This window comes from Carcharhinus amblyrhynchos, chromosome 14 (genome assembly GCF_965287045.1).
Source record: "Carcharhinus amblyrhynchos chromosome 14, sCarAmb.v2.hapA, whole genome shotgun sequence".
In the NCBI taxonomy this organism is placed as follows: Eukaryota; Metazoa; Chordata; class Chondrichthyes; order Carcharhiniformes; family Carcharhinidae; genus Carcharhinus; species Carcharhinus amblyrhynchos.
Window position 1 is genome coordinate 26,156,562 of NC_137337.1, and position 24,124 is coordinate 26,180,685.

The window sequence follows — 24,124 nt, forward strand, 5'->3', positions numbered from 1 at the left end:
TTGGGCATTGTGTGCATGAATATGGAGATCATGTTGAATTTGTATAACATACTAGTTAGGTCACATCTGGGCACCAGATCTGCATCCAGTTCTGGGCACCATACTCAAGGAAGGATGTGAAAGCACTGGAGAGGGCACAGAGGATATTCACAAGAATGATTCCAAGAATACACAACTGTAGCAATGAGGATAGTTTGGAGAGATTGGCATGTTTTCCTTGGAGGTTAACAGGAAACTTGATGGAGCTATTTGAGATTCTGAGGGTATAGGCAGGCTAAGTAGTGAGAAATTGTTCCTACTCAAGAGAACATCAAGAACGAGAAGGCACAGGTTCAAAATAATGGGCAAAAGGAGTAAAGGTAATGTGAAGAAAAATGTTTTCACTTAGAGGGGGTTGGAGTCTGCAATGAACTTGCTGAGAGAGTGATGGAGGCAGATTTAATCGAGGTATTCAAAATGAAATTGGGCTGCTATCTGAAAAGAAAGAATGTGCAAGGTTACAAGGATAAGGCAGGGGAGTGGGATTAGGTAAAGTGTTCTTACAGACATTGCACTCAAAGACCTCCTTCTGCACTGTAAAAGTTCTGTGATATGCCAGGTTTGTTGTAAAAATACTGCTTTATCATCAAGTGGTCAAAATGGGCACTGTGGTCATCTTTCCCACACTTGATACACTTATACCTTAAGTAACAGTGTTACTACAATACTGTAGTAGGGCAAATCCATGGAGTGTGGACTGCAACCGGAGAGGAAAGGATGGAAAGGGTTAAACAGACAACACTGTAGTATCCACACTCACTGCAGGCAAACAGGACAAATACAAATAACTATGTCTCAGACTGTACTAAAACAGTCATACCCCACGTGATATCACTCCAAGATTATAACAACCATATGAGAATTGATATCAATTATCAAGGCTCCAAAAAGTCTAGCGGAACCATTGTGCCTCTGAAAACGTAATCAAATATCCAGGAGATGGAACAATTAACACCCCATCGAAATCAGTTTGACAAACATAGTGCTTTGACATTATAAACAGGTGAACAGGAGCAAACAGGTGAACAGAACACAAAGCGATTAAAGCTCAAGCACCCAAGACAATGGAACCATATAATGTAATCAAAAACAGAACTGTAACCAATTCAAAGCAGCAATCTGATGACCTAATCAAAATGTAACACTTTGTAATGTAAAGAAAGGGATGTAACAACATGTAAGATTCTGGATAAAAATTACGACAGGTGCTGGAATCTGAAACCAAAAGAGAAATGCTGGAAAATCTCAGCAGATCTGACAGCATCTGTAAGGAGAGAAAAGAGCTGAAGTTTTGAGTCCAGATGACCCTTTGTCAAAGCTGACAAAGGATCATCTGGACTTGAAACGTCAACTCTTTACTCTCCTGAGGTTTTCCAACGTTTTCTCTTTTGGTTTAATAGGTAAGACCCAATGATCAATAGAATAGCTCGGAAGCAAGATGTAGCTATAGCCATGAGTCCTGTTGTCCCTCATGCATGTTGAATAAAGCCATTTTTCTTGAAGCTCTACATGGTCTCATGTAGCTCGTCTGTTCCCTCCTACAAACACCAAGTTTTTTTTCATTGAATGACAAGTCAAGCTTTATTATATTGGTGCCTAAATTAAACACTTCTTGCAGCTGAAAACACTTTGGAATGATGTGGATTAGGCAGAGGAGATACTTGCTTGTGGGTGTAACTGGGATAGGAGCCTCAAGTGCTCAACTTCTTATAGTGATGTTCTCCCATCTTCCACCCCAGGCAGTTCAGCACCTGCAAAATTGATGTCCCTCTTTCCAATGGAGATACTTAAGAGCGAGTGCTTGAATCTTTTTTTCCTTTCCTCACTGTGGCATCATTAAGGCATTGGGAGGAAAGACTCAAAACTTCAAACAAGAGACAGTACGCTGGTAGAGATTTACAGTTTTTAATATAGGTGTATAAGTGGCCTGAGAAAATTGATAACTGTAACTTCAATGTGGCTACTTGCAGTGGTCCACACCAACTAGAAATGCAAAGAAAGACGTTACAAAAAGAAAATCATGGGCCAGAATTTTACTGGCATGCCCAACACGATTCAAGGGGTGGGTGAGGCTTGGAGAACAGCATTCTCCATTGGCCTCAGGCTGACATGCCGGTGAAATTCCACCCCATGATGTTTGTATTTGCACCAGATAGTACTTTTGTCATCAGCTGCTTGTTTGTGAAAGTTGTAATTTCATTGTGGCTAATTCTAGATAAGGAACAAAAGAAAACATTTATTTTTCCACTAAAAAAGCAACAGAAAAAGTGAGCCAGATTTGCAGACACAAAGATAAAAGAAAGCTTTCTTTTCCTGAAATGATTAACCTATTAAATGAAGGGGGCCAGTAATGATTATTGCGGTTGTCCAGTAAAGAGAGGATTTCAGCTGAACTGACAAATTTGGTGAACCTAAATGTTATTTTTCATCAAAAACAGCAAATGTGAGTGATGGACAAGGGTCACGAGGACAGTTGATTCAGGGCGATAAGACATCTGTCGTTTCACGATGAATAAGACGACGATATAAAAGGGAAAAAAAAGTCATCAAACAACGCAAGAATAGCTTTTTAAAGAAAGAATCAGAAATCATCAAATGCAACATACCAAAGCCATGAATGGCTGTGGGACTCAGTGAATGACTTCAACAGACCCAACATGAATTTGCAAGTTTGGGGCTTGATAGGATCCCATTAAATCTCCGTTTTAATTAAAATCTCCCATACGAGCAGTCAGACACGCAATAAATCACACCATACCTGAAAAGAGGTTTATTGAACATGAATGAAAAATCATCTCTGCAGCCATATCGTGTTGAATATGGACAAATTTTTCTATGGAATTTAAAATAAAAGTTCAAGCCTCATCATCGTTTATAACATCTTGTGCTTTTTATATCAATACTCAGGAATCACACAAATGCTCCAATGCAGTTTTCTGTTTATAATTCTAATCCAAATTCTTGCATATAGTTTTTTTTGTCAATACTTGGGATTTCAGAGTGTACAATTATGCAATCTTTAGACTAAAAAGTTTTTTTTTGAATTAATTTAAAAGATCAAATAATTTAAACAAAAAAAATCACAGAATTTTAAAACCAGCAGGATGAGGGTGGTAGGCAAGGACAATTTGAGACCACTTGACTGAGGTCTTCATGTGACTTTTGAGTGTGACTTCGTCCTTTTCATCTTGAGCTCCAAAGGCAACATTATTATGTTTTCCACCCCCATTGAAGTAAGAAAATAAGATGTAACAATCGGCACAGATGTGGATAATGGGGCAGAGGCGTGTCGCCTTCTTGTAGTCTTCAGTCAAGACTTCAATCCCAAAGAAAACTCCGTGCTTGCAAGCTTAAAAACCTTCGGGTTATTCAGCAGTTTGTCTCGTCAGTATAGTGCTCTTGCACAGGTTGCCTATTTTTGTTCAATCTGAATGGAGATTACTGTAAATAAGTACAATCCATCATCTGTTTGCTACTCTCCGCACTGTGCACATCTCCGGAGACCTTTGCTCGGTCTTCGCGTTTGCACTCAATAACTGTACAAAGTGATGCCCCCAATTTATGCCTCATTGGGAGCGAATTTTCCATCGGATCGCAGGCAGCGATAGCCACCTCGATACCTTTTAATGAATGCCTCGTCCAAGGACTTCGATTGTAGCTCCAGTCTCTCTGCTTGGAGGAACGCTGCAGTGATTGTTGGTTTCCCTTGCCTGCTAATCGGCCGCAACATATATACAAAAGGTTCCACACACTCCATTGTTAGCAGTGCAAAGTGTTTCAAATTTGAATGATTCAGGCAATTCTTCTCTATACTTTTTTTTTGTTTTTCAAATTGAAGGCACTTGGTTTTATGGCATGTCATGAACAGAAGGTGGTCTAGTTTCTTCACTTCGGACAGATGACCGGTTGTGTTAACCGTGGCCACAAGCAACTCCTAATATAGCCCAGTACTATTTGAGCCCAGTTCACATACAGTGGGCAGAAATGCATGCAGAGACACCAAACATGTAATACAGCACAGCAAAGTTAACAGTGAAGAGGCCGGAGAAAGAAAAAGGAATAAAACCCTTGCTACAGACAGTTGTGAGATCAGGTATTCACAGCAGAATAGACAGCCGAGGACAAGGACCTGCAGTTGTTTAGTGTTTGGCTGGAAACTCTGAAGGAGAGTAATCGTCAGCACTTCTTTTACCCTGTTTCCAGTAGGAAATCCTTTTGTTGGCCAGCCATTGTGTCTTCCGGTGACAAGCATCTCCATTCAACCGTAATAAAACCAGCCAGATCTTTGTGCTTTGACAAACTTTCTAAAGCGCTCTCAAAATCCATCTCGATGCAATTGTGTTTTCAAATCCTTCCAAAGCGACACAAAAAAGCTCTTCCCTTTCTTGGTTTGACCACTTTACACATATACATTTTCTGTTTGTTTGATTCTGTTTAAATCTGGCATCTTTCACCCTCCCCAGTGATGCCTTTCACCACCACTGTTTGAATCCGCAGTCAGCTGATGAATCTTTGGTAAGTATTTTCGAAGGTCCTTGGATAAAGACTCATTCTTTGTGCATTGCCTGATGAATCTTTTCACAGCCTCTGCCATAGTAAGGTCACCTTCGATGGCTTAGCATAGCGATGACAAGTGTGACTGGAAACAGCCATATATGTATTAATACGGAGACTTCGCCACCAGTTTTTATAGCTAGGTTAAGAAAAACAAAGTGCACATTAGTAAATTATATTTAAAATGACAAACGTGTTTCAAAGTAATGCTACTTCTGTTATTACATCGAGACAGTAGAAACTGTGGAGGGAGCATTTTATTAAGTGATGTGGTGGCTCAAATAGATTTTTCCAACAATCGACAATGGTTTCATGGTTGCCAATAGATTCTTAATTCCAGATATTCTTTACTGAATTCAAATTTCCCCACCTGCCGTGGCAGGATTCGAACCCGGGTCCCCAGAACATTAGCTGAGCTTCCGGATTAACTGTCTAGCGATAATAGCGCTAGGCCATCACCTTCCCCAACATGGTTTCCTTTGTACCTTTGTGAATCCCCTGAAGGCAAACACATCTACAATTCAGTGTGTTGACACTATCCCTTACAAGGGAATCCCTCTGCCAAGCGTTCCATGTTCCATTCCGGCACCTAGTGGAAAATCTCCCTGGAGGGAGGGCGTGCGGACAGAGGCACAGTTTCTATCCTCATTTCCCCAGACCATGCGAGATTATAATCCTGAGTGACGCCGTGGCGCCATTTTTTTGTTCCTTTCCTTTATAGTATTCTAAAAATATGTGGCTCGCCAAGGAAATGCTGGCCTTGAAGTCAGCTTGATACAAAGTTCATTGAATGCCTTTTAGCTAATAACCCACTGGGTATCAAGTGCTGCCAGTCAGCAATGACTGCAGTCAGACATTATAACTTAATTTAACAGTCAGTAAAATTTTAACATTGTTAAATTAACAGCAGTCATTATGTCAATTATTGGGAGCTGAATATAATTAATTTTAAACCAGCTTGCAATTCCTGAATCACTGAGCCCAGTGTTATACTTAACCTGGTCAAGACAATGAAAAGCATTCTGATATGAATACTGAAACATTAGTACAGCAGTTTTCAGTATCTACAAGGAGCACCTCCCCCCAACAACCCCCCCCCGCCCACCCCAGCATTGAGAGTCAAGAAATGCTTGCATTTTCTGTAAGAAATTTCATATCCTTGGAAGGCCTCAAGTGCTTCCGGCCAATTAAATGCTTTTTAAGTATAAAAAAGCTTCTTTTTTTTAAAGAAATGTGGGAATGATTTCATGCAGGGTGAAGTCTCAAAATTAGAAAATGAATGAAAAACTAAATAATCTATAATAGAACATAGAACATAGAACATTACAGCGCAGAACAGGCCCTTCAGCCCACGATGTTGCGCCGACCAATTAAAAAGCAATGACCCTCTAACCTGAACCAATCCCTTTCCATCCATAAACCTATCCACGGATCTCTTAAACGCCCCCAAACTAGGCACATTTACAACTGCAGCAGGCAGGGCATTCCAATCCCTCACCACCCTCTGGGTAAAGAACCTACCTCTGACATTCGTCCTATATCTACCACCCCTTAATTTAAAGCTATGCCCCCTCGTGCTAGCTTTCTCCATCCGAGGAAAAAGGCTATCACTGTCCACCCTATCTAAACCTCTAGTCATCTTATATGTTTCAATAAGGTCCCCTCTTAGCCGCTTTCTTTCTAATGAAAACAATCTCAAATCCCTCAGTCTCTCCTCATAGGACCTCCCCTCCATACCAGGCAACATCCTGGTAAACCTCCTCTGCACCCTCTCCAATGCCTCCACATCCTTCCTATAATGTGGGGACCAGAACTGCACACAATACTCCAAGTGCGGCTGCACCAGAGTTTTGTACAGTTGCAACATGACGCTGCGGCTCCTAAATTCAATCCCCCTACCAATAAACGCCAAGACACCGTATGCCTTCCTAACAACCTTATCTACTTGATTCCCAACTTTCAGGGATCTATGTACACATACACCTAGATCCCTCTGTTCATCAACACTATTCAGAGTCCTACCGTTAGCCCTATACTCTACACATCTGTTACTCCTGCCAAAGTGAATTACCTCACACTTTTCCGCATTCAACTCCATCCGCCACCTCTCGGCCCAGCTCTGCAACTTGTCCAAGTCTCTCTGTAAACTATGACACCCTTCCTCACTATCTACCACACCTCCGACTTTGGTGTCATCAGCAAATTTACTAATCCAACCAACTGTACCCTCATCCAGATCACTTATAAAAATTACAAACAGCAGTGGCCCCAAAACAGATCCCTGAGGCACACCACTTGTAACCGAACTCCATGACGAATACTTACCATCAACCACCACCCTCTGTCTCCTATCTGCTAGCCAATTCCTGATCCAATTAACTAAATCACCCCCAATCCCATACATCTGCATTTTCTGCAGAAGCCTTCCATGGTGAACCTTATCAAACGCCTTACTAAAGTCCATATATACCACGTCAACTGCCTTACCATCCACCTCTTTGGTCACTTTCTCAAAAAACTCAATAAGGTTAGTAAGGCACGACCTACCCTCCACAAAACCATGCTGACTATCTCCAATCAATTCATTACTCTCTAAATAACTATAAATCCTATCCCTAATAATTTTTTCTAAAACCTTGCCCACAACAGAAGTAAGACTCACCGGTCTATAATTCCCGGGCAAGTCTCTGTTCCCCTTCTTAAACAATGGGACAACATTCGCTATCCTCCAATCTTCTGGCACTATACCTGTGACCAACGACGACCTGAAGATCAGAGCCAGAGGCTCTGCAATCGCCTCTCTTGCCTCCCAGAGAATCCTAGGGTAAATCCTGTCTGGCCCAGGGGACTTATCTATTTTCAAACCCTCAAGAATATCTAGCACATCCTCCTTATCAACTGCAATACTGTCCAGTTTACAACCCTGTAACCCAGTGTTCTCCACAGCTACATTTATGTCTCCCTGCGTGAATACCGAAGAGAAATATTGGTTCAATGCCTCTCCAATCTCTTCCGGTTCCACACATAACTTCCCGTTGTTGTCTCTAACTGGCCCTAATCTTGCCCTAACCAATCTTCTGTTCTTAACATATCTATAGAATGCCTATAGAATAATCTATAAAACTAAATAATGGGCGGCACGGTGGTTAGCACTGCTGCCTCACAGCTCCAGAGGCCTGGGTTTGATTCCCGGCTTAGGTGACTGGGCCAAGTTTTCACGGTCCCCCCGTGTCTGCGTAGGTTTCTCCGGGTGCTCCGGTTTCCTCTCACAGTCCAAAGATGTGTGGGTTAGGTGCATTGGCCATGCTAAACTACCCCTTAGTGTCTCATAAAGCGTAGGTTAGAGAGACTAGCGGGATAAATATGTAGGGTTACGGGGATAAGGCCTAGGTGGGATTGTTGTTGGTGTAGACCCAATGGGCCGAATGGCCTCCTTCAGCACAGTAGGGTTTCAATGATCAGCTTTATTAGTGTTGGCTGAGGAACAATTGTTGGCCTGAGCATTGGGAAAGCTGCTCAATCTTTTCAGAAGAAATGCTAGAGGACTTTTTACATCAATATAAACAGATAATCTGCTTTCAACCCGGCTTGTTCATCTGAAATATGGCATCTCTTGACATGGTGGCACTCCATCTCAACTGCTCAGAAGCCATAACTTTGACTTGATTTGATTTATTATTGTCACATGTATTGACATACAATGAAAAGTATTGTTTCATGCACGCTAAAAAGACAAAGCATAGCATACCGTTCATAGGGAAAGAAACAAGACAGTGCAGAATGTAGGGTTACAGTCATAGATAGGGTGTAGCGAAAGTTCAGCTAAGCGCGAGATAGTTCCATTCAAAAGTCTGACAGCAGCAGGGAAGAAGTTGTTCTTGAGTCGGTTGGTATCTGACCTCAGACTTCTGTATCTTTTTCCCAATGGAAGGAGGTGGAAATGAGTATGTCTGGGGTGCGTGGGGTCCTTAATTATGCTGACTGCTTTGCCAAGGCAGCGGGACATGTAGACAGAGTCAATGGATGGGAGGCTGGTTTGTCTGATGGATTGGGCTACACTCGTGACGTTTTGTAGTTGCTTGGGCAGAGCAGGAGCCATACAAAGCTGTGATGCAGGAGGGCACAGCGCAATCAAGCTGAGGGATGGAAATTAATGCTTGTACTGATGGCCTCCCACCAGCTGCTGCGCTGTAGACAACCATATCATGGCCGTTAGATCAGGCCTAAGGATTGGTCAGGGGGTTCGCAGGAAACCCGTGTGTCGGGGTGGATATTCCAGTGGGTGGGCAGTTAGGGGGTGGTGGAATGCTAAGGCAGAGGACTCCCCTGGCGATTCAGGGTTTGGGGGTTGGAGGGAGTCACTTTTGGAAGGAGTGGAGCAGTGTGGGGTGAGAGTGGATGAGTCTCTAAGTGTTTTGGGTTTTGTAGGTGCAGGATGTCCCATGGTATTGGAGGAGGGGGGAGGGTAGTTGTTGTGGGTGTGTACAATAGTTGCCCAGAAGTGGTTTTAAGTTTCTAATTTTTTCTGGGTAACTACTGATGTGAGATAACTGGAACCATCCATGGTTTGTGATTTAATCCACATTTTCGGATGCAGGGCAATTGCCCATCGGAAGTTTACACATGTGGGAGAGTTCCCTGGTGAATCTTTGGGGTAACTCATCCACTGGAATACTGTCCTGGAACTCCAAAGTTAACCTCCACAGTAATCATGTGGAAAAAAAACTCACCTTTTCCTTTCTGAGTAAAAATCATCTCTGGAGGGAGAAACAGAGTTAACATTTTGAGTTCAATAAAATCATAGAATCCCTACAGTGCAGAAGTGGGCCAATCGGCCCAGCGAGTCTGCACTGATCACAATCCCACCCAGGCCCCATCCCCATAACCCCACACATTTATCCTAGCTAGTCCTCCTGGCACTAAGGGACAATTTAGCATGGCCAATACACCCAACCCACACATCTTTGGACTGTGGGAGGAAACCGGAGCGCCTGGAGGAAACCCACGCAGAAATGGGGAGAATGTGCAAACTCCGCACAGACAGTGACTCAAGCCGGGAATTGCACCCATGTCCTGAGTGCTGTGAGGGAGCAGTGTTAACCACTGTGCCATCTTGCTGTGGTCTTCTTTGGAATTTCCTGCCTTCAAAGCTTATCAGGCCTGTAGCAAATATGGACTGTTCTGAAGAATATTACAATGGACTCAAAACATTAACTCTTTTCGTTTCTCCACAGATGCTACCAGATCTGCTACATTTTTCTAACACTTACAGTTTTTAAAAGCATCTGGAGCTTTTATTTGTATGGAAAGATTTTAAAGACCAAGCCATCATGTTCAAATAAATGCCCCTATATATTGAAAGATGCTCATCTAGTTGCTTTATGACCTACTTGCTCATTTGTTGAAACGCATGGGAGACCAATTAAGAAGGTAAGAGCCCAAAGGATCCTGGGCAAACTGGCAAATTGCATCCAAAGTTGGCTTAGTGCCTGGAGGCAAAGGGTGATGGTTGAAGGTTGTTTTTGTGACTAGAAGCCTGTGTCCAGTGGTTACTGCAGGTGTTGGTGCTGGGTCCTTTATTGTTGAAAGCATACATTAATGATCTAGACATGAATGTAGAAGGTATGATAAGTAATTCTGCAGATGATACAAAAATTGGTGGTGTGGGAAATAGCCAGGAGCAAAGTCTCAGATTACAGGATGATATAGACAAATCGGTTAGGTGGGCAGAACAGTGGCAAATTGAACTTAACCCAGAAAAGTGTGAGGTGATGCATTTTGGGAGGACTAACAAAGCAGGGGAATATACCATGAATGGTAGGATGCTAGGAAGTACAGAGGATCATGGGATCTTGGGGTGCATGTCCAAAGATCTCTGAGGTCAGCAGTTCAGGTAGATAACATGGTTAAGAAGGTGTATGGGATATTTGCTCTTATTAACTGAGACATTGAATATAAGAGTAGGGAGGTTATGATGGAGCTGTATAAAATGCTTGTTAGGCCACAACTGGAGTACTGTGTGCAGTTCTGGTTGCTACACAACAGGAAGGATATGATTGAACTAGAAAGCATGGCAGGGAAGATTCACCAGGACTTTGCTTAGGCTGGAGTGTTTCAGCTATGAAGCAAGGCTGGTTAGGCTGCGATTGTTTTCCTTAGAGCAGAGAAGGCTGAGAAGGAACCCCATTGAGTGTACAAAATTATAAGGTACATGGATAGGCAGAAGAATTTCCCCTTAGTAGATGGGTCAATAAATGGGGGGCAAAGATTTAAGGCAAGGGGCAAGAGATTTAGAGGGGATCTGAGGAAAATCTTTTTCATCCAGAGGGTGATGGAAATCTGGAACTCACTGCCTGAAAGAGTGGTGGAGGCAGGAAGCCTCATAATGTTAAAGAAGCATTTAGGTGAGCACTTGGAATGCCAAAGTAGACAAGGTTACGGACTAAGAGCTGAAAAATTGGATTAGAATAAATTGGTGTTTGATGGTCGACACTGACATGATGGGCCGAAGGACCTCTTTCAGTGATGTGAAACTTTATGACACGTCACTTTGTTTTGTAGGTATTGACATGCAGGTTTTATTTCCAAATATTTTACTTACTGTTGGGAGGCTGGTCTACTTTCCTGCACTTGCCTTCTGTTACAGTTACATCATCGATTGCGATGTCCCCTTCTATACTGGGCCCTCGAATACCTTCAAATATCAGCTGTACAACAACAAACAGAATGCTTAGTGCTGCAATGGACATGCAGGAAGTGATAGAATGTTCAGATGAACAGGTTAAAGTGAAGACTGTTAAAGAACGATCAAGGCAGGATTTAATGTTACATTTACACTTAGTTCACATTCTTTACATCTTCAGATTATCTTTAGAAATCATTGTGTTATAACTCTTGAGCTTTTTGGTCCTATTTTTGGCATAAGGGATGATTCTGTGATTCCATGCTCTGAGTGAAAATTTGATGTCACAAGAGCTGTGCTTCAGAGTTAAGGATACAACATTGATATTCTGATTGTCTTCTTTACACTGCTGTCATAATGAAGTCTCACAACACCAGGTTAAAGTCCAACAGGTTTATTTGGAATCACGAGCTTTCGGATCCCTGCTCCTTCATTGGGTGAGTCACTCAAGTTGTGGTCCACATGGAGGAACACTGCTTCATGAGCTTTGATGGGTTGCATGAGGTTGCCTTGCCCTGATGGCATGAGACCTCATGAGGGCTGGAGTAGATGATGACTTAGAATCCCCACAGTACAGAAGGAGGCCATTCAGCCCATCGAGTCTGTACCGATCACAATCCCACCCAGGCTCTAGTCCATAATCCCACACATTCACTCTGCTAATCCCCCAGACACTATGGTCAATTTACCATGGCCAATCAACCTAACCTGCACATCTTTGGAGTGTGGGAGGAAACTGGCGCACCCAGAGGAAACCCACACAGACAGGGAGAGAATGTGCAGACTCCACACAGACAGTAACCCGAGGCTGGAATTGAACCTGGATCCCTGGTTCAGTAGAAGTCAGCATTATGGTAGACCTGGAGTAACATATAGGAAAAGCAGAGCAGGAAGGGTAGCAGATTACCTTCCCTAAGAAATATTAGTAAAGCAGATGCATTTTTGAGACATCTTCCCCACCTTCCCCACCATCACAACCATTGGTGTTCAATGGCATCAGTCATTTTTGTAAGACTGATTGCCTTATGTTTGTAGAACTGATTCACATCACTCTGTGTAATGTAAGTTAGTGGGATCCTAGAGTGCAAAAGCCCCTTGCAAGCCGGATTGCCTCTCCACATCTTGTGTACAGGCACTTGTTTAATCCGTCTCAAGGTAAACAAAGCCAACAGAGATGAAACAAAGCTGGTTTCAAATAATAGGCTGCATATTCTACAGTTAGGTGAAACACATTGTGATGGCATAGATAAATTACAATAATTTATGTCACGCAATAATACAAAAAAAAATGCCCCGATTTACATCAACAGGGATGAATTAGAAAGGGTTCAGAGCTTCAAGTTCTTCGGTCTCCAGATCAACACCAACCTGTCCTGATCCCTCCATGCTGACATTATAGTTAAGAAAGCCCACCAACGCCTTTACTTTCTCAGAAGACTAAGGGAATTTGGCATGTCAGCTACGACTCTCACCAACTTTTACAGATGACCATAGAAAGCATTCTTTCTCGTTGTATCACAGCTTGGTATGTCTCCTGCTTTGCTCAAGACCGTAAGAAAATACAAAGGGTCGTGAACGTAGCCCAATCCATCATGCAAACCATCCTCCCATCCATTGACTTTGTCTACACTTCCAGCTAACTCGGCAAAGCAGCCAGCATAATTAAGGACCTCACACTCCCTGGACATTTTCTCTTCCACCTTATTTCTTCAGGAAAAAGATACAAAAGTCTGAAGTCACGTACCAAATGACTCAAAAATAGTTTCTTCCCCTGCAGCTGTCAGACCTGGAATACACCTATCTTGCATTAAGTTGAAGTTTCTCTACACCCTAGTTATGACTGTAATAGTACATTCTGCACTCTCTCTTTTCCTTCTCTATGAACGGTATGCTTTGTCTGTATAGTGTGCGAGAAACAATATTTTTCACTGTATGTTAATACAAGTGACAATAATAAATCAAATCAAAAAAATAAGTATTGCTCGAAGGGCCGAATGGCCCACTCCTGCTTCTAGTTTCTATGCTAACTGCCTCCAGGTACTTCATTAAAAAGTAAACTCTCGGTATGTCGCACTCCAGAGCAGCACAGTCTAATCCTCTGCCTGGACCCTCCGATCCTTTCAACCTTTCTGAACCACTTCACTGGCTGACTGCTTGGGCAGATCCTTTTCTAAAAGCTACACTGGCTTGCGGTGTTTATGTTTTTCTTTCCGAATCTCTCTCCCCAGTGTCAGCTTTTGAAGTGGTGTATTCCAGCCTAATCCAACAATATTCCGCAGTGATTTCAAATGAATGCCATTGCTGCGGAGAACGGAATGAGAGCGAACGGTTGCCAGAAGGTCAGATGGTCTCTCATTGTCTCCAGGATGCCGATTTCTGACAACCAACCCAAGATGCAATGCAGAGCACTCGCACCCTGGAAAATGTAACCCTTTCACTGAACGGGCTAATTTCAAATTTAAATAGAATGCCTACAGCACAGAAGGAGGCCATTCACCTATCGGGCCTGCACCAGCAACAATTCCACCCAAGCCCTATCCCTATAATCCCATGTATTTACCCTGCTAATCCCCCTGATACAAAGGGACAATTTATCAATCAACCTAACCCGCACATCTTTGGAGTGTGGGAGGAAACCGGAGCACCCGGAGGAAACCCACATAGACATGGGGAGAATGTGCAAACTCTACACAGTCACCTGGAGCTGGATTTGAACGTGAGTCCCTGGTGCTGTGAGGCAGCAGTGCTAACCATGGTGACACCATGCTGTCAAAGGCACTATTCAAGTCTTAGTTGATGCACTGACACCACGAGCTCATGCATACACCATTGCGATGCATTGTGATCACAAGCTTTAAGTTTATAGCTGCAAACCTCCTTCAGTGGCCCACCAAATACAGAAATGCTGCTTTCTTTATTTACTACCCTGCCATACAAAGGCAGGGATGCCTCAGGCAGCAGTGTCACGCTAAGAAAGCAGCAAAGATCCATCTTCCTCTGGCATATGGAGAATGAAAGAAGTAATATCACGGCTTGATTGCATTTTAAATATCTATCGATCACTATGCATGATATAATTTCAATGTGGGAGCTCATTATCTTTTTTCCTAAATTAATATCCAAAAAACATCTGCATTTATATCACATCTTCTGCAACCTTGGGACATCCCAAAGCATGTCATAGCCAACACATTGATTTTTTAAATGTATTACTTGTTGTAATGTGACAGCCAAGTTGCACACAGCCATTTTACACTAACAGCAATCAGATAGTGATTTGATCATGGGGGCATTTTTTTGGTGGTTTTGGTTTAGGAATCAATGTTTGCCACGGCGATGGTAGAAGCTCCCTGCTTCTCCAAATGGGGTGGTGATACCTTTTACCCCAGGCTCAGTGAATAGGTGGGATTTGGTTAAATACATTTTCTGAAAGTTGGCACATCATTCTGCCAGTACTCCATTCAGGTGGCAGCCTCGGCTCTGCACTGAAGTATCTGGGGTGGGAGAGTGCTATCACTAAGCCCAGACTGACAGCAAATGTGAAATGTAAATTGTTCTCATTCAGTAACCAATGCAGATTGTTTCAAACACCAACTCTTGTTGAATTGATCTCATCACTGAAGTGTTTCTATCTTTTTGTTAATGGATGTAAGGTTTAATTGACGTGATAAAATCTATTTCAGTCTTGTGCTGAATATTCCTCCTGTTATCTGTGATTCTATGAACATTTATGAATTTGTCTACTACTGCTGTACAAGGTCAAAATGAATGGTGACATTAGGATTGCGGATGAAAGCATTAGCACCTTTCCCATTACTCAGAGGGTCACATGAAGGAGATCAAAGTGCAGATTTCCAATTTTAATAGTTTCAACATAGAATCCTATAGAGTAGAAGGAGGCTGATCGGCCCATTGAGTCTGTACTGACCACAATCCCACCCAGGCTCTATCTCCATAACCCCCATGTATTTACCATAGCTAGTCCCCCTGATACAAAGGGGCAACTTAGAATTGGCCAATCAATCAAATCCACACATCTTTGGTCCATGGGAGGAAACTGGAGTACTTGGAGGAAACCCATGCAGACATGGGGAGAATGTGCCCTATTCTGCATCCCTGGTGCTCTGGGGCAGCAGTGCTAACACTGTGCCATTGTGCCATCCTAATGTAGTAGCATGCTTCTGGAGTTGGAGGACCATGGCCTTTTTTTTGGCATTGTGGGCATTGAGTAGCCAATAGGCCTGTAATGGGCAGGGAATGTGGCAGGGTTGGATCTGTGATGGGCCTGCAATGAGGTCGGGGATGGATCAGCAACATGGCAAGGAATGGGCCTGAGATGGGTGGGTCACGGGCCTACGATGTGATGGGACGTGGGCCTGTGGCGGAAGATGGACCTCCGATGGAGTGGGAGGCAGTGGGTCAGGTCTGCTCTGCATGCAGTGAAGAAGTCTATTACAGGGATAGTGTTACAGGCTGGAATTTTACCAGCTCGCCCAGCAAGGGAATTGGAGCGGGCATGGGGTGAACTGTGAAAGGTCCGTTAACCTCGGGCAGGATGTTGTGGTTTTGGGATGAGTGTAGCCATAAAATCCCACCCTATTACCCATTCGTTAAATACTGTACCTGATGGTGGTGCTTACCTATCCCAGCAGCCCAGCAGGGCCAACACATTGCCATTGCCTCAGTATTAGGCTTTGTTTATGGAATTACAGAATCCCTACAGTGCACAAAGTGGCCATTCAGCTCATCAAGCCTGCAATGACAACAATCCCACCCAGACCTTATCCATGTAACCTCCCATATTGCCCTGCTAATCTCCTTGACAGTAAGAGGAAATTGAGCATAGCCAATCCCCCTTTGTAAAATAAAAGTTATGCTTGTCACGCTATAGTTAATAGTTTAATAGTCATTGATGTTGATTTGTGTTAGTATGTAACTACAGACTGTCCAAGACAGAGTTATGAAAGAATTTTGAAGGAACCGGTTGAATATTTTTTCTTTCACTGTCAGTATAATTATTGGTAAATGTGAATTGGCATAATTTGGCACATCTTTTGGATTGTGGGAGGAAACCCATGTAGACAACATGCAGACCCCGCACAGACAGTGACTCGAGGCCAGAATTGAATCTGGATCCCTTGGCGCTGTGAGGCAGCACTGCTGCTCGCTGTGCCACTGTGCCACCCTTGTTGTTATGAATGTCAGGGCAATTGTGTCACCTCTGATTTGTGGACCAATTTTGTGCTGTAGCATCACTGGCAAGATTATTTCTCGATTGTGTTCTACCTTTGATAAAGCAGTGCATGCTATTTCATGGGGTGCTCTAATTCTCTGGCAATCATTCTTTGTGGAATACTTTATACACAGGTAATTTCAGTAGGTTCATCATCAAGGGATGCAGCAACCTAATCCTGTCCTCACTAACTATCAACAAAGCACACTTCCCCAGTAGAACATCATCAGCGATTAATTTTCTTTCACATGAAGGGTAACAAAGTGTGCATTTCCATACTTAAAAGTATTAACATAAAACGTAACAGCCCGCTTCTTTTGTTGCACACATCGCTTACTATTTCGTATTGTGGAGTTGTGAGGGAGCGGGGAATCGGTCTGCAGTGGGAAAGGAATGTGGCAGGGATGGATCTGTGATGGGGCTGCAATCTGGTGGGAGAAGGGTCAGCAATATGGCAGGGGATGGGCCTGAGATGTGATGCGATGGGGCCTGTGGCTGGGAGAAGAACCGTAAAAACCTCCATTGGTATCCCAACTGAGATTAGTACAGTAAGGCCAAACAGAATTATGTCTCAATAACAGATCACACTGTGCTATCAGTGGAGCCAGAATGACTATTTTAAGCTGTGACCGTCAGTGATTGGTGTCTCAAGTAAATTTGATTTGATTTATTATTGTCACATGTACTGGTATACAGTGAAAAGTAGTGTTTCTTGCATAAAGCATACTGTTCATAGAGAAGGAAAGGAGAGAGTGCGGAATGTAATGTTACAGTCATTGCTAGGGTATAGAGGAAGATCAACTTAATGCAAGATAGGTCCATTCAAGAGTAGGGAAGAAACTGTTCTTGAGTCGGTTGGTACGTGACCTCTGACTTTTGTATCTTGTAAATTCTTGCAATATAGCAACACTAAAGAACAAAAGCTAGTGATTAAAGTTCAGTTGTTTTCTGATGTGCTGTGAATGGTTCAGTCGTAAGCAGTGTTTGTGGCTTCATCTCTGAAACAACTACATCAAACTAATGTGCTTCTGAATGACTCCCAAAAAGCATTCTGCAGAATCTTTTATTAATTGAGTGCCTTGGGTCTGAAAGCAGTACAATGTCGTGGACGAGTGTGAAGAAAGTGCTGCCAAAGGTCACCGCTAAATTTTGTTCTGACAGATTTACTCGAAGCCCAGTGGACTGTATGTCTAAAGCACATAATAGTTTAATTTACTAGTCTGGACTCTAGAAGACTGCGGCTTCTCTCGAGAATGAAAATTACCTTTTACAAAAGAAACTAATCTTCTGAGGAAACAAATGACAGTGCAAAGCCAGAGCGAAGTCGGGGATGACAATTACTGTCACAGGATTGCACTGCAGTGGAAAACATTTTATCCTGAAACACCTTTCAACCCTGCTCTATCAATGCAACAAAACCATCTACTGACACACAATGCTTGTCAGATGATCCTTTTTCCCCAGGGCTTGAGCTGATTGCAGGTTACGGTGCCATAAGCCAGGATTTTACAGCCCTGTCCACCCGGTGAGATGTTACAGTTTTGCCAAAATAAACGGCAACTTAAATGGCCCACTGCATCTTCTGGGGAGGAGGGGTGAGGTGTGGGGGAGGTGGAGGGGGAGACACGCCATGAACAGACCATGAAACTCTGGCCAGAGTCTATTACCACTTTTCGTAACCTGGAGACACAAAGAGCCAGATTTCTGCTTCCAAACTCTGTCACCAGCAATGTGGTGGAGAGTAACTTCCAGTCTTCGATTGGTAATGATGTTAACCCTGTTGCCAAGTCCAAGAAAAGGCTTCTAATAAAGATAATAGGTGATTGTGTCTGCAGGGGTATCTGCCTTGACTGAATTCCAGAATTTCTCAGTGACATCTTGCAACTTTGCCCTTATGGGGCTAAGAATTAAATAGAACAAATTTCTCTTTTCCCTCGGACCATCAAATAAACTGAAGCAAGAAGGTAATTGCTGGCCTTTGGATTCACTTATTTTTCACTTTACATTCGCAGAGGCTGTATAATTCCTACTGGACCAGGAGTGTGGTGACTGGGATTCCTGGGAGATGCCAATCATTGGGGTAGATATGCCCCACCCTCGCATGAGGGGCAAAAAATCCCACATTTTTTGCTTTCATGTGTAAGTCTTGGCTGTGATCCGCCAAAGTTCTGTCCTCCAGCCATTTCACCCCAAAGAACTGCAACGTTCTGCTTCCATACTTTGCATTACACTCCACTCTACCTCAATAACAATTATAGCACCATCTGATGACACAGAAAAGTGATGGCCCTTGAATAATGGTATTGAAACATTATGTGTTTCAACGTAATGTGGGGAAATCTTCACTGTCTCGGCTAGGAATTAGCATCCTGAAAATTGAAGGGAAAAATAACTGTGCCCTTCCTTTTTTGTTGTTCTTGATTTGTTCATGGGATGTTGGCATCGCTACCAGAGGCGGCATCTGTTGTCCATCCCTAATTGCCCTTCAACTGAGTGGCAGTTAAGAGTCAACCACATTGCTGTGGATCTGGAGTCACACGTCGGTCACAGCAGGTACAGGTGGCAGATTTCTTTCCCTAAAAGACATTAGGTGACCAGATGGGGTTTTTACCAAAGACGACAATGGTTTCATGGTCATCGTTAGACTTTTAATCCCAGATTTTTATTAAATTCAAATTTCAGCATTTGCCATGGTGGGATTTGAATCTAGGATTTCCTAGAACATTACCCCAGGTCTCTGGATTACTGGTCCAGTAGCAATATCACTACTCTATAGCCTCATGCTCTCAATCTGGTTGGCAGGTTTGTGAAAGTTATTCAGAACTTTAGTTTCATGCAAGCAGTTGGCTGATTGCCATTGATACACAGAAGACATCAATTTTTTTTATTCATTCAAGGGACATGGGTGTCACTGGCTGGCCAGCATTTATTGTCCATTCCTAGTTGCCCAAGAGCAATTGAGAGTCAACCACATTGCTGTGGCTCTTGAGTCACATGTAGGCCAGACCAGGTAAGATTTCCTTTCTTAAAGTACATTAGTGAACCAGATGGGTTTTTCCAACAATCGACAATGGTTTCATGGTCATCAGTAGATTCTTAATTCCAGATTTTTTTTATTGAATTCAAATTCCACCACCTGCCGTGGCAGGATTTGAACCCGGGTCCCCAGAACATTAGTTGAGTTTCTGGATTAATAGTCTAGTGATAATACCACTAGGCTGTCATCTAACAGAGGTGAATTGCTGTATTGATGAAGAGGAGGCTTGCTCTTCTGGACTCCATAAAAACAATATAAGCTTCTATGGCCACAGGTTTTACTTCACTAAGATGTGCCCAAAGATGTGTGGGTTAGTGGATTGGCCATGCTAAAATTCCCCCTTAGTGTCAAAGAGACTAGCTAAGGTAAATGCATGGGGATAGGGCCTGGGCGGGATTGTGATCGGTGCAGACTTGATGGGCCAAATGGCCTCTTTCTGCATTGTAGGGATTCTTTGTGTCTACTCTATGTTTTTACTACCGCTCCAACAAGTCCCTAGGGACTAATCTCCACTACACTTCAGGCCCACCCAATATTATAACAGCCTAGAACTGGCAAACCCAAGGTAAGGCACCCCTTTTGCATCCATCAGCAGCTACAAGCATAGTAGTGGGGGCAGGGACTGGTAAAGGACCACAGGCATCCAACTGGCACCTTTGTGATTCCAGCCAATTTTTCAAACTTCCCACCATGCTGGCCTGGAATTTCCCTTGCTGTCACCTTAGCAGAGGCATTACCTCCTCAGGGGATACCAACCAGATCCCAGAAAACAGAGAGAGGAACTTCAGACAAATTCACCAACTCACTATGTGCTGCTATCCCACAGTGCAACTCAAGGCTAATATTTTATTTGGCATCATCTACGTAACAAAGTGCAATTTTGTTTTGGCACTTCTTTTGCACGGTATAAGATGTGGCTGCTATTTAAGGACTATGCATTCACTATGTGTATTAATATGCATACAATGTTGTAATATTGTAGAAATTTCTCAATGTCTCTGCAAATTACTTTAATGATCCCACCTGAAAAGTTCCACTTGGATTGATGTTGATATTCGCAAACAGCCACTGTTCCCCCTGGTTGCCAGACATTGTCCAGATGAGATTTTCAGTTATGGTTGATCCTTTGAATCCTTTGAATCTCAGAAACACGTTCAAAGTCCCTGGAATACAAAACATTATAAACACTCACAATGTTTAATCTCCGCAAGGCTTTGCAAAGGGTAGTTCAGCACTGACAAGCATTGCTTTTCATCAGAATCAAAAGCAGCAAGATGAGAAGATATAAAGGGAAACCAAACCCAGTAAAGGTTAGAGAAAGAAGAGACAGACAAGGGAGAATCAAGGCCCTTTGAACTGCCTCCGCCACCATCAAATCATTTTGGACCTGGTACAAGATTAGCATTGACCATATCTAATCCATTGACTTTGTCTACACTTCCCGCTGCCTCGGAAAGGCAGCCAGCATAATTAAGGACCCCACGCACCCCGGATATTCTCTCTTCCACCTTCTTCCTTTGAGAAAAAGGTACAAAAGTCTGAGATCATATACCAACTGACTCAAAAACAGCTTCTTCCCTGCTGCCACCAGACATTTGAATGGAGCTGTCTCATATTAAAAAATTAGTTTTTTTCGACACTGTAGCTATGACTGTAACACTACATTCTGCGCTCTCTCCTTTCCTTCTCCGTGAACGGTATGCTTTGTCTTTATAGTACGCAAGAAACAATACTTTTCACTCCTTACTAAAACATGTAACAAAAATAAATCCATTCAAAATCAAACCACTGAACTACAATACTTAAACTTACAGAGCTGCTTGCCAACAGGTTGATTGACAGCATCCATTCAAACTTATCATAAACTTACTTGCACTTCAGCAGAGGGAGAAAGTAAAAGCAGATAAAAAAAGGAGAAAGTGAAACTTTTCAGTTGTCAGTATCAGTTCAGACTTGACATGAATACATCCAAAGCTCTGAAGTTCCAGGGATCCACTGTCAATCATCGGGCAACTCCCAGCAGTCTGGGAACTTTATTAGACTTGGAAATCATCATTGACATATTCAGGAGTTAAAAGATCAATGCCTGCGACACCATTAGAGATAATAAGGAAGTGGCAGACTTGTTCACGGAGTATTCTGTATCCATCTCACAGTGAGTTTAGAGGGAAAGAATGTCAGCAGTTCAGGGTGTTGTGTTTTTATAATAATTTAAAGGCACCAGTCACTCACACGGGCAGCACATTGGCACAGTGGTTAGCACTGCTGCCTCACAGGTGCCAGGGTTCGATTACCGGCTTGGGTCACTGTCTGTGGGGAGTCTGCAACGTCTGCGTGGGTTTCCTCCGGGTGCTCCTCTCGTACTCTAAAGATGTGTGGGTTTGGTGGATTGGCCATGTAAAATTACCCCTTAGTGTTGGGGGGGTTAGCAGGGTAAATGGATGCAGGCCTGGGTGGGATTGTTGTCAGTGCAGGGTCAATGGGCTGAATAGCCTCTGTCTGCACTGTATGCATGGTGTAAAGGATTGGGTAAATATGTGGTGGATTCATCCATTTAATCTCGGCACATCAGAGCATGTATAAGGCATGTTTAAAACAACGAGTCTCAGAGCAGACAAATTTTCAAGACGTGATGATTTATACCCAAGGTTATTTAAGGCACACATTCATAGAATCTCTACAGTGAGAAGGAGGCCATTCGGCCCATCACGTCTGCATTGACCACAATCCCACTCAGCCCCTATTCCCATTACCCTGCATATTTACCCTGCTAATCCCCTAACACTATGGTGAATTTAGCATGGCTGATCAACCTAACCCGCACATCTTTGGACTTCACTTTAACATTGGTTGAAGGCAAGTGATTGGAACGTATTATGAAGATCAGAGAAACTATCTAACACAAGAGTTAGGTTAGGCGCCAACCGGTTTCAGTTTTGAACACTGAAATTCAAGGCTTTGGCCTTTCAAAGGATAGAGTGCAGAATTACCAGGGTTTTAAACTATGGTTAAATAATGAGGATGGATAGCAGTATCTTTGCTTGTTCCCCATGAATTTACTTGGCTGGGGGACAATCCAGTTGAGAAGTTAATGTCTTCTGTCCAAGATAAAGGTGCATTATCCTAACATTAGGGCTGGATCATTTAGGAGTGAAATAGAGGACAAATTACTTTTCATACAATGGGTGGTAGGAATCTGTAATTTTCTTTCCCAAAAGGCTGGGTCAATTGAAATCATCAAGATCGAGATAAAAAGGTTTTTGTTACTGAAATATAGCAAGGCATTGTGGAGTAAATGGAGTTGAAGTACAGATTAGCCACAGTTCAACGGATTCACAGGAGAGACTTGAGGGACTGGATGGTCTATTCCTGTTGCCATGACACCATGTTTCCAACATCCCCCAAACTATGCAGTGTTCAAGCTGTTCATCTATTAGTGCAAAACACAGGATATGTTTGTCAGATATTAGCGCAAGTGATTATTGGATTGTTAACAATGGTTAACGCTTGAAATGGGGCTTGCGCCAAAATAGGGAAAGCAACAGCCTGACGTAGTCATTCTCACAGAGTCGCACCGATTAGATAATGTGCCAGATATTATGGCTGGGATTCTCCCAGCCCACTGTGCTGCTCACGTGGCATAGCGCGCCAGGAGACATCGGTGGGTGGGTCTCTGGTGAAACTCGCGACTGATGTCTGGCTGATTGCAAGTCTCCCAGACCCCTTTTTCCTGACATAATTATCTCCATGCTGAAAATCGGCACAGAGCTGATTATCACATAGAATACAGGAAGAAGTCTCACAACACCAGAATAAAGTCCAACAGGTTTATTTGGTAGCAAACTCCACTAGCTTTTGGACCACTGCTCCTTTGTCAGGTGAGCGGAGAGTTCTGATCACAAACAGGGCATAAAAAGGCACAGACTCAGTTTACAGAATACTGACTAGAGTGCGAGTCTTTACAGCTAGTCAAGTTTTAAAGGTGCAGACAATGTGAGTGGAGATAGCATTAAGTATAGGTTAAAGAGATGTGTATTGTCTCCAGACAGGACAGTAAGTGAGATGTTGCAAACCCAGGCAAGTCATGGGGGTTACAGATAGTGTGACATGAGCCCAGGATTCCGGCTGAGGGTGTCCTCATGTGCACGGATCTTGGCCATCAGTCTCTGCTCAGTTCCACACACATGAGGACGACCCCAACCAGGATATTGGGTTCATGTCACACTATTTGTAACCCCTCCCAATGACTTGCCTGAACTTGCAACATCTCACTTACTGTCCTGTCTGGAGACAATACACATTTCTTTAACCTATACTTAATGCTTTCTCCACTCACAATGTCTGCACCTTTAAGACTTCATTAGCTGTAAAGTCTCGCATTCTAATCAGTATTCTGTAAACTGAGTTTGCCTTTACATGCCTTGTTTGTGATCAGAACTCCCCACTCACCTGACGAAAGAGCAGCGCTCTGAAAGCTAGGGGCATTTGCTACCAAATAAACCTTTGGACTTTAACCTGGTGTTGTGAGACTTCTTACTGTGTTTATCCAGTCCAGCACCGGCATCTCCGCATCATGTCA

The 24,124-nt window shown here is 43.1% G+C and overlaps 1 protein-coding gene across 2 annotated transcripts in view; it reads right to left on the reverse strand.

Moving 5' to 3' along the window:
- Positions 1 to 2,713: 2,713 nt before the first annotated feature.
- The window catches only part of mdga2a (MAM domain containing glycosylphosphatidylinositol anchor 2a), a 769,467-nt gene continuing 748,056 nt past the window's right edge, over positions 2,714 to 24,124 (reverse strand). For both annotated transcript variants that reach the window (XM_080202474.1, XM_080202475.1), the window contains exons 15-17: positions 20,569 to 20,708; positions 11,195 to 11,300; positions 2,714 to 4,732 (exon numbers count right to left, since the gene is read on the reverse strand). In XM_080202474.1, the coding sequence (XP_080058600.1) occupies positions 4,641 to 4,732; positions 11,195 to 11,300; positions 20,569 to 20,708 (338 nt within the window). In that variant the 3' untranslated portion in view covers positions 2,714 to 4,640. The remainder of the gene's footprint in view (positions 4,733 to 11,194; positions 11,301 to 20,568; positions 20,709 to 24,124) is intronic.